The sequence below is a fragment of the Diabrotica virgifera genome, chromosome 10 (genome assembly GCF_917563875.1).
Source record: "Diabrotica virgifera virgifera chromosome 10, PGI_DIABVI_V3a".
Lineage (NCBI taxonomy): Eukaryota > Metazoa > Arthropoda > Insecta > Coleoptera > Chrysomelidae > Diabrotica > Diabrotica virgifera.
Genome location: NC_065452.1, coordinates 139,792,295 through 139,806,948, shown reverse-complemented (window position 1 = coordinate 139,806,948; position 14,654 = coordinate 139,792,295). Strand labels below are relative to the sequence as shown.

At 33.8% G+C, this 14,654-nt stretch overlaps 1 protein-coding gene across 1 annotated transcript in view; it reads left to right on the top strand.

The window, feature by feature from the left end:
* LOC126893157 (uncharacterized) overlaps positions 1-14,654 on the top strand; it is a 183,734-nt gene that overhangs the window by 111,229 nt on the left and 57,851 nt on the right. The window contains exons 19-20 of the mRNA XM_050663109.1: positions 988-1,089; positions 5,901-6,002. Of these exons, the coding sequence (XP_050519066.1) occupies positions 988-1,089; positions 5,901-6,002 (204 nt within the window). The remainder of the gene's footprint in view (positions 1-987; positions 1,090-5,900; positions 6,003-14,654) is intronic.

The following is a 14,654-nucleotide window of genomic DNA, read 5'->3' as shown; positions in this document are numbered from 1 at the left end:
AGTTAATCCTCGAAATCAGTTTTCTGGATGTACTGCTTCCGTGTAGGTAAAAACCGTTAAATTTTTGTCGTTGACAAATCTATCACCAATTTCACACCGTTTCCTAAAAGGTAAAAAGATTATTCGTAAAACTCGTATATATTATAAAGTATTGCATGCAGTGTCAAAAACAGTTCATATAAATCGAAATTCAAAAGCAAGACTCGTCGTAAGCTTAGCTCTAAGGCAAGCTGCACACCAAAGAAACGTGAAACGAAAAACATGAAACATGAAACGTGAAACATGTTTCATGAAAATAAAACACTGCTAAACATATCTCAAAGTGCGCCTACCAATGAAACGAGTGTGCTTTATGCTTATGACAAATTTTTATTTTCGGAGAGTTTCATAAATGGCCGGACGTATATTTGTTTAGCAGTGTTTTATTTCCATGAAACGTAATTTACGTTTCATGTTTGTTTGATGTGCCCTGCCCTTCCAATGGGTAATTTATGAAGTAATTAGTTATGAAACTTAATTCTAGCGCATTTTGGTTAAAGAAAATTTTTTTATGTAAAAAACTGTTAACATACATGTTTAATCTTATCGCCAGTCTATTAATTAACATTATATTCAAATATAACATTTATAATAATATTACATGATCTTATTAATCTACGGTTACATCATCTAAATCTCTTTTCCAGACTCTTCCCGGAAACGAATTGCAATATTTATTTCTATATGTGGAAAATGGCAACATAGATAGAGATGGAAAGAATTTCGGGCTGCGTTCTTTGAAAGAAACAGAGCGCGTACGTATATTTGAACGTACTGCGCTTTGGATCTTTCAGAGAAAGCACTTCACATTCAACGCAACAACAATGAATAGACAATCGAAGCATTAATTATTGGTAATTTGGGAATATTATTTGTAAGATATTTATAGAGATTTATAGAAATTTTAATACTAGATATTTATATGACTGAACTATGCTAATTTTTCAGACCCAGAAGCAAGACGATCCTCCGGAAGACAAGCTGAGGAAAAAGCAAAATTTATTTTGCCAAACCGAACAACTAATCTCTGGAAAGAAAGCCGATGATCTAGTTTGTTTGGCTCTGTGGATAGACACGCATACATGGAAGGGACTTAATGAAAAGGATTAAAAGGTAATATTAATACGTTAATTTTACAGAGTTACAAAATTTGTGTTTAATAGAAAAGCTACGCTGTTGAGTTATTTACGATTTCTTTTTTTATAGCAGACTAACTAATCCGATTCTTGAGCATTAAGGTGTCGCACTGAGAGACACAGATCTAGTAGCAAGAACATACATTACATTGGTCTCTTTTGACTACGACAAGCGGCAAGATGGATGGAGATGGTACCAAATTTGGAGCTGATTTCTTTAACTTCCGTCGGTCACAAGTCGGTTATTTACCTGGACTGTAGCTGATGGAAGGCACAAAACAAATTTCCTGTGCACCACATACCCCATATTTTTTTGCTATTTTATTGCTAATTTATTACGCAAATTAAAAATTTATTGCGTCATCCCCTTCAGAGAAACAGGTGGCTCTTTCAGCTTAATATTAAGCTAGAATAGCCAACATTCATATTTGCGGAACGAAAGTAGATAGAGGGTAGCTTCCGGTATATTTTATTGCTAATTAATTGCTGAAAGATTGGGTATAAAAGAATTTACAAACACACCCCCTTCAACCCCTACCGTTATCATCATTCCCGGGAATCCACAAAAAGTGAACATAACCAGTTTAAAGACCTAAAACCAAGTTGGTATTTTTTGCTTATTAATTGCTACAGGTCTAACCCAAATATGAATGTTTTGCTTCATCCCCTAATGAGCCACAATGGCTACTGCAGTTTAATACTTAAGGCTACAATATCTTACACTCCTATTTCAGGAAAGAAAGCAGATAGAGGGCCGCTTCTGGCGGCATATTTTATTTTTAATTAATTGCTGGAAGATGGGATATACCAGAATTTACAAACCTACCCCTCCAGCCCCTACCGTTATTATCGTTCCACGGATTTCATAAAGAGTGAAAATAACCAGATTAAAAACTTAAAACCCAGTGAGTATTTTTTCTTATTAACTGCTGCAGGTCTACGCCAAAAACGATTTTATTGCTTCATCCCCTAACGAGAAACAATGGCTACTACGGTTGAATACTTAAGCTTCAACACTCAATTCTCCTATTTCAGTAACGAAAGCAGATAGAGGGTCGCTTCCGGCGGCCTATTTTATTGCTAATTAATTGCTAATTTATTACGCAAATTACAAATTTATAGCTTCAACGCCTTCAGAGATACAGGTGGCTATTCCAGCTTAATATTAAGCTAGAATAGCCAACATTCATATTTCCGGAACGAAAACAGATAGAGGGTCGCTTCCAGCGGCATATTTTATTGCTAGTTAATTGCTGAAAGATAGGGAATTCAACAATCTACAAACTCACCCCCTTCAACCCTACCATCATTTGACGGATTTCACAGAAAATGAAAATTGCCAGTTTAAAAACCTAAGACTAACTAGGTTTTTTCCTAAGTAACTGCTTCTGTGAAATCCCTCGAATGATGATAACGGTATGGTTGAATGGGGCGAGTTTGTAAATTGTTGTATACCCTATCTTTCAGAAATTAACTAGTAATAAAATATGCCGCTGGAAGCAGCATATTTTATATGCCGCTATCTGCGGATACCTTTTATCTGCTTTCGTTCCTGAAATAGCAGTGTTGGGTATTGTAGCTTAAGTATTAAACTGCAGTAGCCATTGTCTCTTGTTAGGGGATGAAGCAAAAAAATCGTTTTTGACGTAGACTTGCAGCAGTTACTTAGGAAAAAACCTAGTTGGTCTTAGGTTTTTAAACTGGCAATTTTCACTGTCCATGAAATCCGTCGAATGATGATAACGGTAGGGTTGAAGGGGTGAGTTTGTAAACTGTTGTATTCCCTATCTTTCAGCAATTAACTAGCAATAAAATATGCCGCTTGAAGCGGCCTATTTTATATGCCGCTATCTGCGGATACCGTCTATCTGCTTTCGTTCCTGAAATAGGAGTGTTGGGTATTGTAGCTTAAGATTTAAACCGCAGAAAGCTATTGTTTCTCGTTAGGGGATGAAGCAAAAAACTCGATTTTTGCGTAGACCTGCAGAAACTAATTGCCAAAAAAATTCCCACTTGGTTTTAAGTCCTTAAACTGGTTATTTTCATTCTTTGTGAAATCCGGGGAACGATGATAATGGTAGGGGTTGGAGGGGTGGGTTTGTAAATTCTGGTATACCCCATCTTTCAGCAATTGATTAGAAATAAAATATGCCGCCAGAAGCGACCCTCTATCTGCTTTCTTTCCTGTAATAGGACCGTTGGGTATTGTAACCTTAAGTATTACACTGGAGTAGCAATTGTGGCTCATTAGGGGATGAAGCAAAACATTTATTTTTGGCTTAGATCTGTTACAATTAATAAGCAAAATATACCGACTTTGTTTTAGGTCTTTAAACTGGTTATTCTCAAGTTTTGTGGATTCCGTGGAATGATAATATAACGGAAGGGGTTGAAGGGGGTGAGCTTGTAAATTTTTGTATACCCAATCTTTCAGCAATGAATTAGCAATAAAATATACCGCCGGGGGCTACCCTCTATCTACTTTCCTTCCGGAAATATGTGTGTTGGCTGTTCTAGCTTAATATTAAGCTGGAATTGCCACCTGTACCTCTGAAGGGGTTGAAGCTAAAAATTTGTAATTTGCGTAATAAATTAGCAATAAATTAATAATAAAATAGGCCGCCGGAAGCGACCACCTATCTGCTTTCGTTACTGAAATAGGAGAATTGAGTGTTGTAGCTGAAGTATTCAACCGCAGTAGCCATTGTTGCTCGTTAGGGGATGAAGCAGTTAAATCGTTTTTGGCGTAGACCTGCAGCAGTTGCTTAGGAAAAAAATATCCACCTGGTCTTAGATTTTCAAAGTGGTAATTTTGACTTCCTATGAAATCCGGGGAATGGTGATAACGGTGGGGGTTGGAGGGGGTGAATTTGTAAGTTGTTGTATACCATATCTTTCAGAAATTAATTAGCAATAAAATATGCCGCTGGAAGCGACACTCTATCTGCTTTGGTTCCTGTAATAGGAGTGTTGGTATTGTAGCCTTAAGTATTAAACCGCAGTAGCCATTGTGGCTCGTTGGGGGATGAAGCAAAACATTCATTTTTGGCTTAGACCTGTAGCAATTAATAAGAAAAAATACCCACTTGGTTTTAGGTCTTTAAATTGGTTATTTTCGCTTTTTGTGGATTCCGGGGAATGATGATAACGGTAGGGGTTGAAGGGGCTAAGTTTGTAAATTCTTGTACACACAATCCTTCAGCAATTAACTAGCAATAAAATATGCAGCTGGAAGCTACCCTGTATCTACTTTGGTTCCGGAAATATGAATGTTGGCTTTTCTAGCTTAATATTAACCTGGAATAACCACCTGTTTCTCTGAAGGGGGTGAAGCAATATATTTTTATTTTACTTAATAAATTAGCAATTAATTAGCAATAAAATAGGCCAGCGGAAGCAACTCTCTATCTACTTTCGTTCCGGATATATGATGAAGCAATTAATTTTTAATTTGCGTTATAAATTAGCAATAAAATAGCAAAAAAATATGGGGTTAATTTCATGGCTCCCTTATGAAATGGTCATTCTAGCTTAATAGACATATATCTTCCCTTCCTCTTCGCAGTCCCTTTTATGTTTAAGATAATTTCAAGATATTTAAATTGCTATTTATAATTTGGTTGTGTACATATTTCATATATTATATAATATCCAATAACCAAATCAAATCAGTAATTGGAGTACATTTGTCTACGTTTTTTAACAATTTGTGCTACAGTTGTTCAATATTCTATCAGTTAATTCTCGAAATCAGTTTTCAGGATGTACTGCTTCCGTGTAGGTAAAAACTGTTAAATTTTTGTCGTTGACAAATCTATCACCAATTTCACACCGTTTCCTAAAAGGTAAACAGTTTATTCGTAAAACTCGTATATTATAAAGTATTGCATGCAGTGTAAAAATCAGTTCATATAAATTGAAAGTCAAAAACAAGACTCGTCGTAAGCGTAGCTCTAAGGCAAGCCGCACACCAAAGAAACATGAAACGAAAAACATGAAACATGAAACGTGAAACATGTTTCATGAAAATAAAACACTGCTAAACAAATCTCAAAGTCCGCCTACCAATGAAACGAGTGTGATTCATGCTTATGACACATTTTTATTTCCTGAGAGTTTCATAAATGGCAGGAGGTATATTTGTTTAGTAGTGTTTTATTTCCATGAAACGTAATTTAGGTTTCATGTTTCTTTGATGTGCCCTGCCCTGCCAATGGGTAATTTATGAAGTAATTAGTTATGAAACTTAATTCTAGTGCATTTTGGTTAAATAAAAGTTTTTTATGTAAAAAACTGTTAACATACATGTTTAATCTTATCGCCAGTCTATTAGTTAACATTATATTCAAATATAACATTTATAATAATATTACATGATCTTACATATTTAATCTACGGTTACATCATCTAAATTTCTTTTCCAGACTCTTCCCGGAAACGAATTGCAATATTTATTTCTTTATGTGGAAAATGGCAACATAGATAGAGATGGAAAGAATTTCGGGCTGCGTTCTTTGAAAGAAGCAGAGCGCATACGTATATTTGAACCTATTGTGCTTTGAATCTTTCAGAGAAAGCACTTCACGTTCAACGCAACAATAATGAATAGGCAATCGAAGCATTAATTATTGTTAATTTGGGAATATTATTTGTAAGGTATTTATAGAGATTTATAGAAATTTTAATACTAGATATTTATATGACTGAACTATGCTAATTTTTCAGACCCAGAAACAAGACGATCCTCCGGAAGACAAGCTGAGGAAAAAGCAAAATATATTTTGCCAAACCGAACAACCACTCTCTGGAAAGAAAGCCGATGATCTAGTTTGTTTGGCTCTGTGGATAGACACGCATACATTGAAGGGACATAATTAAAAGGTAATATTAATCCGTTAATTTTGCAGAGTTGTAAAGTTTATGAGTTTAATAGAAAAGCTACACTGTTGAGTTATTTCCGATTTCTTTTTTTTTTATAGCAGACTAACTAATAAGATTCTTGAGCATTAAAGTGTCACACTGAGAGACATAGATCCAGTAGCAAGAAGATACATTACATTGGTCTCTTTTGACTACGACAAGCGGCAAGATAGATGGAGATGGTACCAAATTTGGAGCTGATTTCTGTAACTTCCGTCGGTTCCAAGTCGTATATTTAGCTCGACTGTAGCTGATGGAAGGCACAAAACAAGTTTCCTGTGCACCGTTAATATAATACATCGGCTAAGAAATGACGAAAAATAATCTTAGCCTAGATTAAAAATAAAACACATGGTATATCCCTAGCAAATATTGTGTGGTTTATTTTGGAATTCATTTATTTGGTACCAAAGTTATCACTTCACTCATTAATAGAGTTTTTATTTTCAGAGAAGCTACTCTTTCAGCTAATAACAATTCCTTTTTTTGTTCTCAAGAGAGCAACTAATGCTAATCGACAACTGATAGACTAGCACAACCAGTCCCTCGAAAGAGAGCCAATGATCAAGTTTGTTTGGCTGTGTGGATGGACACGCACGCATACATTGAAGGGGCATAATTGAAAGGTAATATTAATTCGTTTATTTTACAGAGTTACAAAGTTTAGGAGTCTAATAGAGAAGGAACACTTTAAGTTAATAACGATTTCTTTTTTTATAGCAGACTAACTCATCCGATTCTTGAGTATTAAGGTGTCGCACTGAGAGGCACAGATCCAGTAGCAAAATGATCCTGCAGCAGACAAGCTAGCGAGGAAAGCAATTTATTTTGACAAATCGACCATCGACCAGTACAATCAAGCTCTGGAAAAAGAGCCACTGATCAAGTTCGGCTCTGTGGATGGACACGTATACATTTGAAGGGGCATAATTGAAAGGTGATGTTAATAGGTTAATGTTAAGTTAATAGTGAAGCTACATTTTAAGTAATAACGATTTATTTATTTTATAGGAGACTTACTAATGCAATTCTTTAGCATTAAGGTATCGCACTGAGAGACACAGATCCAGTAGGAAAACGATCCCCCAGAAAACAAGCTTGCAGGGAAAATAAAATCTATGTTACCAAATCGGTAACTGGATGACCAACACAACCAATCCCTGGAAAGAGGGCCACTGATCAAATTTTTTTTTGGCTCTGTGGATGCACACGCATACATCTAAGGGACATAATTTAAAGGTAATATTAATACGTTAATTTTACAGAGTTACAAAATTTATGAGTTTAATAGAAAAGCTAGACTTTTGAGTTATTTACGATTTCTTTTTTTTATAGCAGAATAACTAATCCGATTCTTGAGCATTAAGGTGTCGCACTGGGAGGCACAGATCCAGTAGCAAGACGATACATTACATTGGTCTCTTTTGACTACGACAAACGGCAAGATGGATGGAAATGGTACCAAATTTGGAGCTCATTGCTGTAACTTTCGTCGGTTCCAAGTCGTACATTTAGCTCGACTGTAGCTGATGGAAGGCACAAAACAAGTTTCCTGTACACCCTTAATATCGGATCAGATCAGAAATGACGAAAAATAATCAAAGCCTAGATGAAAAATAAAACACGTGGTATATCCCTAGCAAATATTGTATGGTTTCTTTTGGAATTCATTTATTTGGTACTAAAGTTATCACTTCACTCATTATCTAGTAGTTTTTAGTTTCAGAGAAGCTACATTTTCAGCTAATAATGATTCCTTTTTTTTTTAGGAGAGCAACTAATACTAATCGACAACTGATAGACCAGCACAACCAATCCCTGGAAAGAGGGCCACTAATCAAATTTGTTTGGCTCTGTAGATGGACACTCATAAATTGAAGGGACATAATAGATAGGTAATATTAATACGTTTGTTTTACAGAGTTATACAGTTTAGGAGTTTTATAGGTAGAGAAGGTATTTCTTTTTTTTTTATAGGAGACTAACTAATCCGATTTTAGAGGATTAAAATATCGTACTGAGAGCCACATTACCAGTAGCAAGACGATACATTACATTGGTCTCTTTTGACTACGACAAACGGCAACATGGATGGAGATGGTACCAAATTTGAGCTATCTTCTCTGAGGGAGGCAGAACTAGTACGTTTACTTAATCGTACTGGTTCTTCTTCTCCTAGAGAAAGCAAATCACATACGGCAAAAACAATTAATATTAGAATTATAATAATCGCAGTATTAATCGTTAAATTGTGAATATTATTTGTAGCGTATTTCTGCCTTTTTTTAGATCTTTTAATATATACTAGTTATATGACTGAACTATGCTCATTTTTCAGACCCAGAAGCAAGACGATACTCCCGAAGACAAGCTGAGGAAAAAGCAAAATGTATCTTGAAAAATCGACAACTGATCGACCAGCACAACCAATCCCTGGAAGAAAGCCACTGATCCAGTTTGTTTGGCTCTGTGGATGGACACGCATAGGAACATTGAAAGGTAATATTAATACGTTAATTTTACAGAGTTAAAAAGTTTAGGAGTTTATTAGAGAAGGTACACTTAAAATTACGATTTTTTTTTATAGCAGACTAACTAATCCGATTCTTGAGCATTAAGGTGTCGCACTGAGTGGCACAAATCCAGTAGAAAGACCATCCCCCAGAAGAGAAGCTTGCAGGAAAAATAAAATGTATGTTACCAAATCGGCAACTGATTGACCAACACAACCAATCCCTGGAATGAGTTCCACTGATCACATTTCTTTGGCTCTGTAGATGCACTTGCATACATCTAAGGGACATAATTGAAAGGTAATATTAATACGTTTACTTTTTACGTAATATTTACTCGTAATAATATTTTATTACGAGTAACAAAGTGTAGGAGTTTTTTAGAGAAAGTATACTGTAACTTAATAACGATTTCTATCTTTATAGGAGACTAACTAGTCCGATCCTTGAGCATTAAGGTATCGTAATGAGAGGCACAGATCCAGTAGCAAGATGATACATTACATCGGTCTCTTTTGACTACGACAAACGGCAAGATGGACGGAGATGGTACCAAATTTGGAGCTGATTTCTGTAACTTCCGTCGGTTCCAAGTCGTATATTTAGCTCGACTGTAGCTGATGGAAGGCACAAAACAAGTTTCCTGTGCACCCAGGGGCGTAACAGAGGGCCCCGCAGCGTGAAGCTTTTGGGGGGGCCCCAATCGTCATCTGATATTACGTTAAAATCTGTTATTGTTACATTATTTTACGTTGTCTGTTTAAATTTAAAGACGTAAAAATTTCTAACTAGACTTATTTGCTAAGTAAATCATCTCAAAATATCTAGAAATTTAATCCCTTCCGGCCTACCGAAATTTTATGGCAGCGACAATAAACTATATAATGCTTTGTACGTGACTATTGAAAGATATTAGAATTGCAATTTGCCGAATTTAAGAAAAATATTTTTAAATCTAAAAATGAGTTTTCTTTCTCTCTGTTCTTTACCTAGTTTTAGTATTTCGATACAATATTATCGCCAGTAATTTCATATTGGTTGTTTGCATTGAATGTTATTTATGTTTGTGTTGTTTTACGGTTATAGTTGCATCAGTTTGGTACGCATTTATTTAATAATTATTGACGACTTTTCTTGTGTAATCATTGGACAATCTCTCAACAGATAAACGGTAAGATAAGGAAATTATAACACTTTAGGGGAGTCAATGTAGAAAAACTTGCATTGTTTCGGTTTCGGAAAAAATCAAACAAGCTTATATTTTTCTAAAACATTTTTGTTAGTTTATATCTTATCTTTAAGTGAAAAGTTCTACTCACAGGTGCCTCTAATTGTTTATTAATTCTTTAAACAATAAAACTGTTTTATATTAAATAATTTTAAAAGATATCTTTGAATTCATCATTTTACTTTGTTCAAAAATGTTTCTATTTGCTTTTTGATTATGCTGAATTCGAATATGACATTAAATCAGGGCCATAAGTACGATGTTGGGGGCCTCGGGACAAACGTGATCTGGGGCCCCCTACCGGGGAGTCTGGGGTTAATCACCCAGCAGAAGAAGTCCGGGAAAATTGATATTTAACCACTTGAAAACGTATTTTAATGTACTCCATGACTGAAGTTTCCTGTACCTACCTACATATTGCTATTTTAGTTGACCAACACAAAAAAAATTTGAAATCACATTATTTTAAGCTAAATATTTTGCAAATACTTACCATCAATATATTAACATATTTTCTCTTTTCATAAAAAATATACTACATATAATGTTATGTTACTTACATTCCTCGGCTATAATTTAGGTTTTTAATCGCCTATATTGTTTTTAATCGTTATATTGCCTATATGCAGTATAACGCGATTACAATCGCGGGGCCCCCTTCGCCGGGGGCCCCGAGGCGTTTCCCCGGTTTCCCCAATGGTAGTTACGGCCCTGTCAGACATTACAATTTGAAAATTCAAAATATTTTTTTTTTAGCACTTATACAGTATGTCTGCGTGGCTTCGAACCATATGGGAAACATTTTTACTATCAATTTTACGAAAAAAGTTATGCTTCATGAAATGCTCTCAATGGTCTTAAATCTGAGATGCAAAATAAGCCAGATGAACCATCAGATATCAAAGCTTATCAATATTATACGAGGTAAGTCAAAAAATAGGAATTTAACTCAAGGATAAAGTACTTTTATATTTAACAATATACAATTTTAATTTTAATATGTAATTACATCCTTGTAAATAAAAAAATAATTTTTCCAAATATTTCTCAAATTACCGATAACCAACATCATTTTATTACAATTATATTAACTATTTTATTATTAATTTTTTAATTTTACGAAAAAATGCTTTATAAAATTTTTATCAGATTCTATATAAAAAGCTCTGCATTATCTCAAAACGAAGATTCAATCGTAATATATCACATTTTACCAACTTGATACGAGGTATGTCGAAAAATATGAACTTCTCTCTAAGAGTTAAGTACCTTTATAGTTCACATTTCAACTGGAATGATATAATTGCATATTTAAACATAGTTTTTAAAAATTAAAAACTTTGCGAACAACTTTTTATAATAAAATTTTTCAACATTGTAAAATATAAAGGTAGTATAGTTACTATTGAGCGAAATTAATATTTTTTGATATACCTCGTATGAAGTCAATAAAATTTAATATCTAATTATTGCAACTTAGGTTTTATACCATGCACAGCATTTTATGAAGAATAACTTTTGTCGTAATATAGATAATAAAAAAGTTTCCTATAGGTTCCAAGATACGCAAACACACTGTATAAGAAGTCAAGAAAAATTGTTTGAAGATTTACTATTTTTAAAGCTGGTTATTAAATGTATTGTAGGTAAGTTGTACAGAAAACAACAAAAGAAGTTCTTTATTTCATTTTCAAAGTAAAATAATTACATTTTAAAAATTACACCTTAGGCTTTAAAAAAACACCAATACAATTATTGTAATATAGGCGTTTACATTTAAGTAATATCCAGTTAAAAGTGGTAGTTATTCTGTAAAACTGCGAAGTTTTAATAAATTACATTTTTGAGACATTGTATTATTTGAATAAAAGTTTTGATATATTTTTTAAAAAAACATGGTTTAGTACGATGTTTAAAAAATAATTTGTGTAAGTTTCAGATTTATATAGGTAAAATTGTATTAGTACCATATTTTACACCTACACTGTATTTATGCACATAACTTTTTTTCTTTGTGATGTAATTATAAGATATCGTTAACGTTCTTTTTTCATTGTCAATTTGTAAAATTTAATTTGATTAATTAGTTAAAAAGTAATGAAATGAATGTCGACTCGATTCGGCAGGAGACAGATTTAAATCAAAACGAAACCGTAGATTTTCTAATTTTAAAAAGTAATGTTAAATTAACTCAACTGCTCGCTACGACGAACGCTGCCATACAGTGCGCCACTGCCAATGTTTGTGGGAAGGGTGTCTCGAGCGTTATAAATAAAAAAATATAGAAGCTGTAGATGTAATTTTAGAAAAACCTCTAATTGTTTTGTTATGTAATATTTTCTGAATTTTCACTGGTCGAGTCAGTGTTTTCTAAAATTTATATTTTCGTGTATATTAAAAAAACTAATTTCTCAGTTAATTTCTCACTACTCCACTACTGTCATTTTAATACAGTGCGTCCATAAAGTAACGCATAAATTCATTATTTCGTAAACCGGCGACTTTAAAGAAAAATCCCGAAACAGGTCGATTTTTATTTTTAATTTTCGATTTTTTGGTATATATATCATACTAGTGACGTCATCCATCTGGGCGTGATGACGTAATCGATGATTTTTTTTAAATGAGAATAGGGGTCATGTGATAGCTCATTTGAAAGGGTATTTCATTCTCTATACACTAATGTAAACATTAACATAATTATTTATGCAGGGTGTTCAAAAAAAACATTTTTTTAATTAAAATAATTGAGACAAAAAGAAGAATGTATGTTATTTATCTAATTCAAAATACGTTTTATTGTTGTCAGAAAACAGGAAAAAAATGTTTATTTGACAAATAAATATTGTTTTTCGCTTAAGTTCAATGTTAAAGGTGCCACCCACCTGCCTCTTGATAGTTTGAACATTTCGTTTAAGCGAAAATCAATGTTTATTTGTCAAATAAATTTTTTTTCTGCTTTCTGACAGTAGTAAAACGCATTCTGAATTAAATAAATTACATACCTACATTCTTCTTTTTGTCTCAATTATTATAAATAAAAAAATGTTTTTTGAACACCCTGTATAAATAATTATGTTAATGTTTACATTAATGTATAGAGAATTGAATACCCTTTCAAATGAGCTATCACATAACCCCTATTCTCATTTAAAAAAATCATCGATTACGTCATCACGCCCAGATGGATGACGTCACGAGTATGATAAATATGCCAAAAAATCGAAAATTAAAAATAAAAATCGCCTTGTTTCGGGATTTTTCCTTAAAGTCACCTGTTTACGAAATAATGAATTTATGCGTTACTTTATGGACGCACTGTATATCTGCAGAATGAGTTCTAAGAGGGAATATAAAAGTGGTGCAGAAAAACGAAAGTTACGTGCTCAAAAATCCGGGCAAAAACAAAATTTACCAAAAATTTCATCATTTTTTGTGACCACTGGTGAATTAAAACAGCAGCCTAGTGAAGTTGGTGAAACATCAATAGATGTAGTTGGTCTTGGTCAGGAAACAATATTTACTAATCCTACTCTAAATTAAAATGAAAACCCAGAAATAGAGTTAGACGTCAAGCAGATTAATTACGCTCGTTGTAGTTCCAGGTAACGTTTTATTTTTATTTAGGTAGATAGACTAATTTAAAAAGTGTTTTTTAATTCCCACCAAAGCCATAAATTCCACAAAAAAATGAAAATGAAATTTAAAAAAATAAAAAAATCCTACGCTTTACTACAATCTTCTTCGAGGCACTTACAAGTGGAAAGTTATGTTGCAAAATTTTTCATTAAGTTATCACGGAAAATGATAAAAAGTTGGATTTTTTCCAACGGCGCGACCGCTCCCGGGTTAAAAGGGGCCCCATTTCAAATTCTGCTGGGGGGCCCGACGGAGTTTGTTACGCCACTGTGTGCACCGTTAATATAATACGTCGGATCAGAAATGACGAAAAATAATCTTAGCCTAGATGAAAAATAAAACACGTGGTATATCCCTAGCAAATATTGTGTGGTTTCTTTTGGAATTCATTTATTTGGTACCAAAGTTATCACTTCACTCATTAATAGAGTTTTTATTTTCAGAGAATCTACACTTTCAGCTAATAACAATTCCTTTTTTTTTTTTTGTTTCAAGAGAGCAACTAATGCTAATCGACAACTGATAGACCAGCATAACCAGCCCCTGGAAAGAGAACCAATGATCAAGTTTTTTGGCTGTGTGGATGGACACGCATACATTGAAGCGACATAATTGAAAGGTAATATTAATTCGTTTATTTTACAGTGTTAAAAAGTTTAGGAGTTTAATAGAGAAGGTACATTTTAAGTTAATAACGATTTCTTTTTTAATAGCAGACTAACTAATCCGATTCTTGAGTATTAAGGTGTCGCACTGAGAGGCACAGATCCAGTAGCAAAATGATCCTGCAGCAGACAAGCTAGCGAGGAAAGCAATTTATTTTGACAAATCGACCATCGACCAGTACAATCAAGCTCTGGAAAAAGAGCCACTGATCAAGTTCGGCTCTGTGGATGGACACGTATACATTTGAAGGGGCATAATTGAAAGGTGATGTTAATAGGTTAATGTTAAGTTAATACTGAAGCTACATTTTAATTAATAACGATTTATTTATTTTATAGGAGATTGCGATTCTTTAGCATTAAGGTATCGCACTGAGAGACACAGATCCGGTAGGAAGACGATCCCCCAGAAAAGAAGCTTGCAGGGAAAATAAAATCTATGTTACCAAATCGGTAACTGATTGACCAACACAACCAATCCCTGGAATGAGGGCCACTGATCAAATTTCTTTGG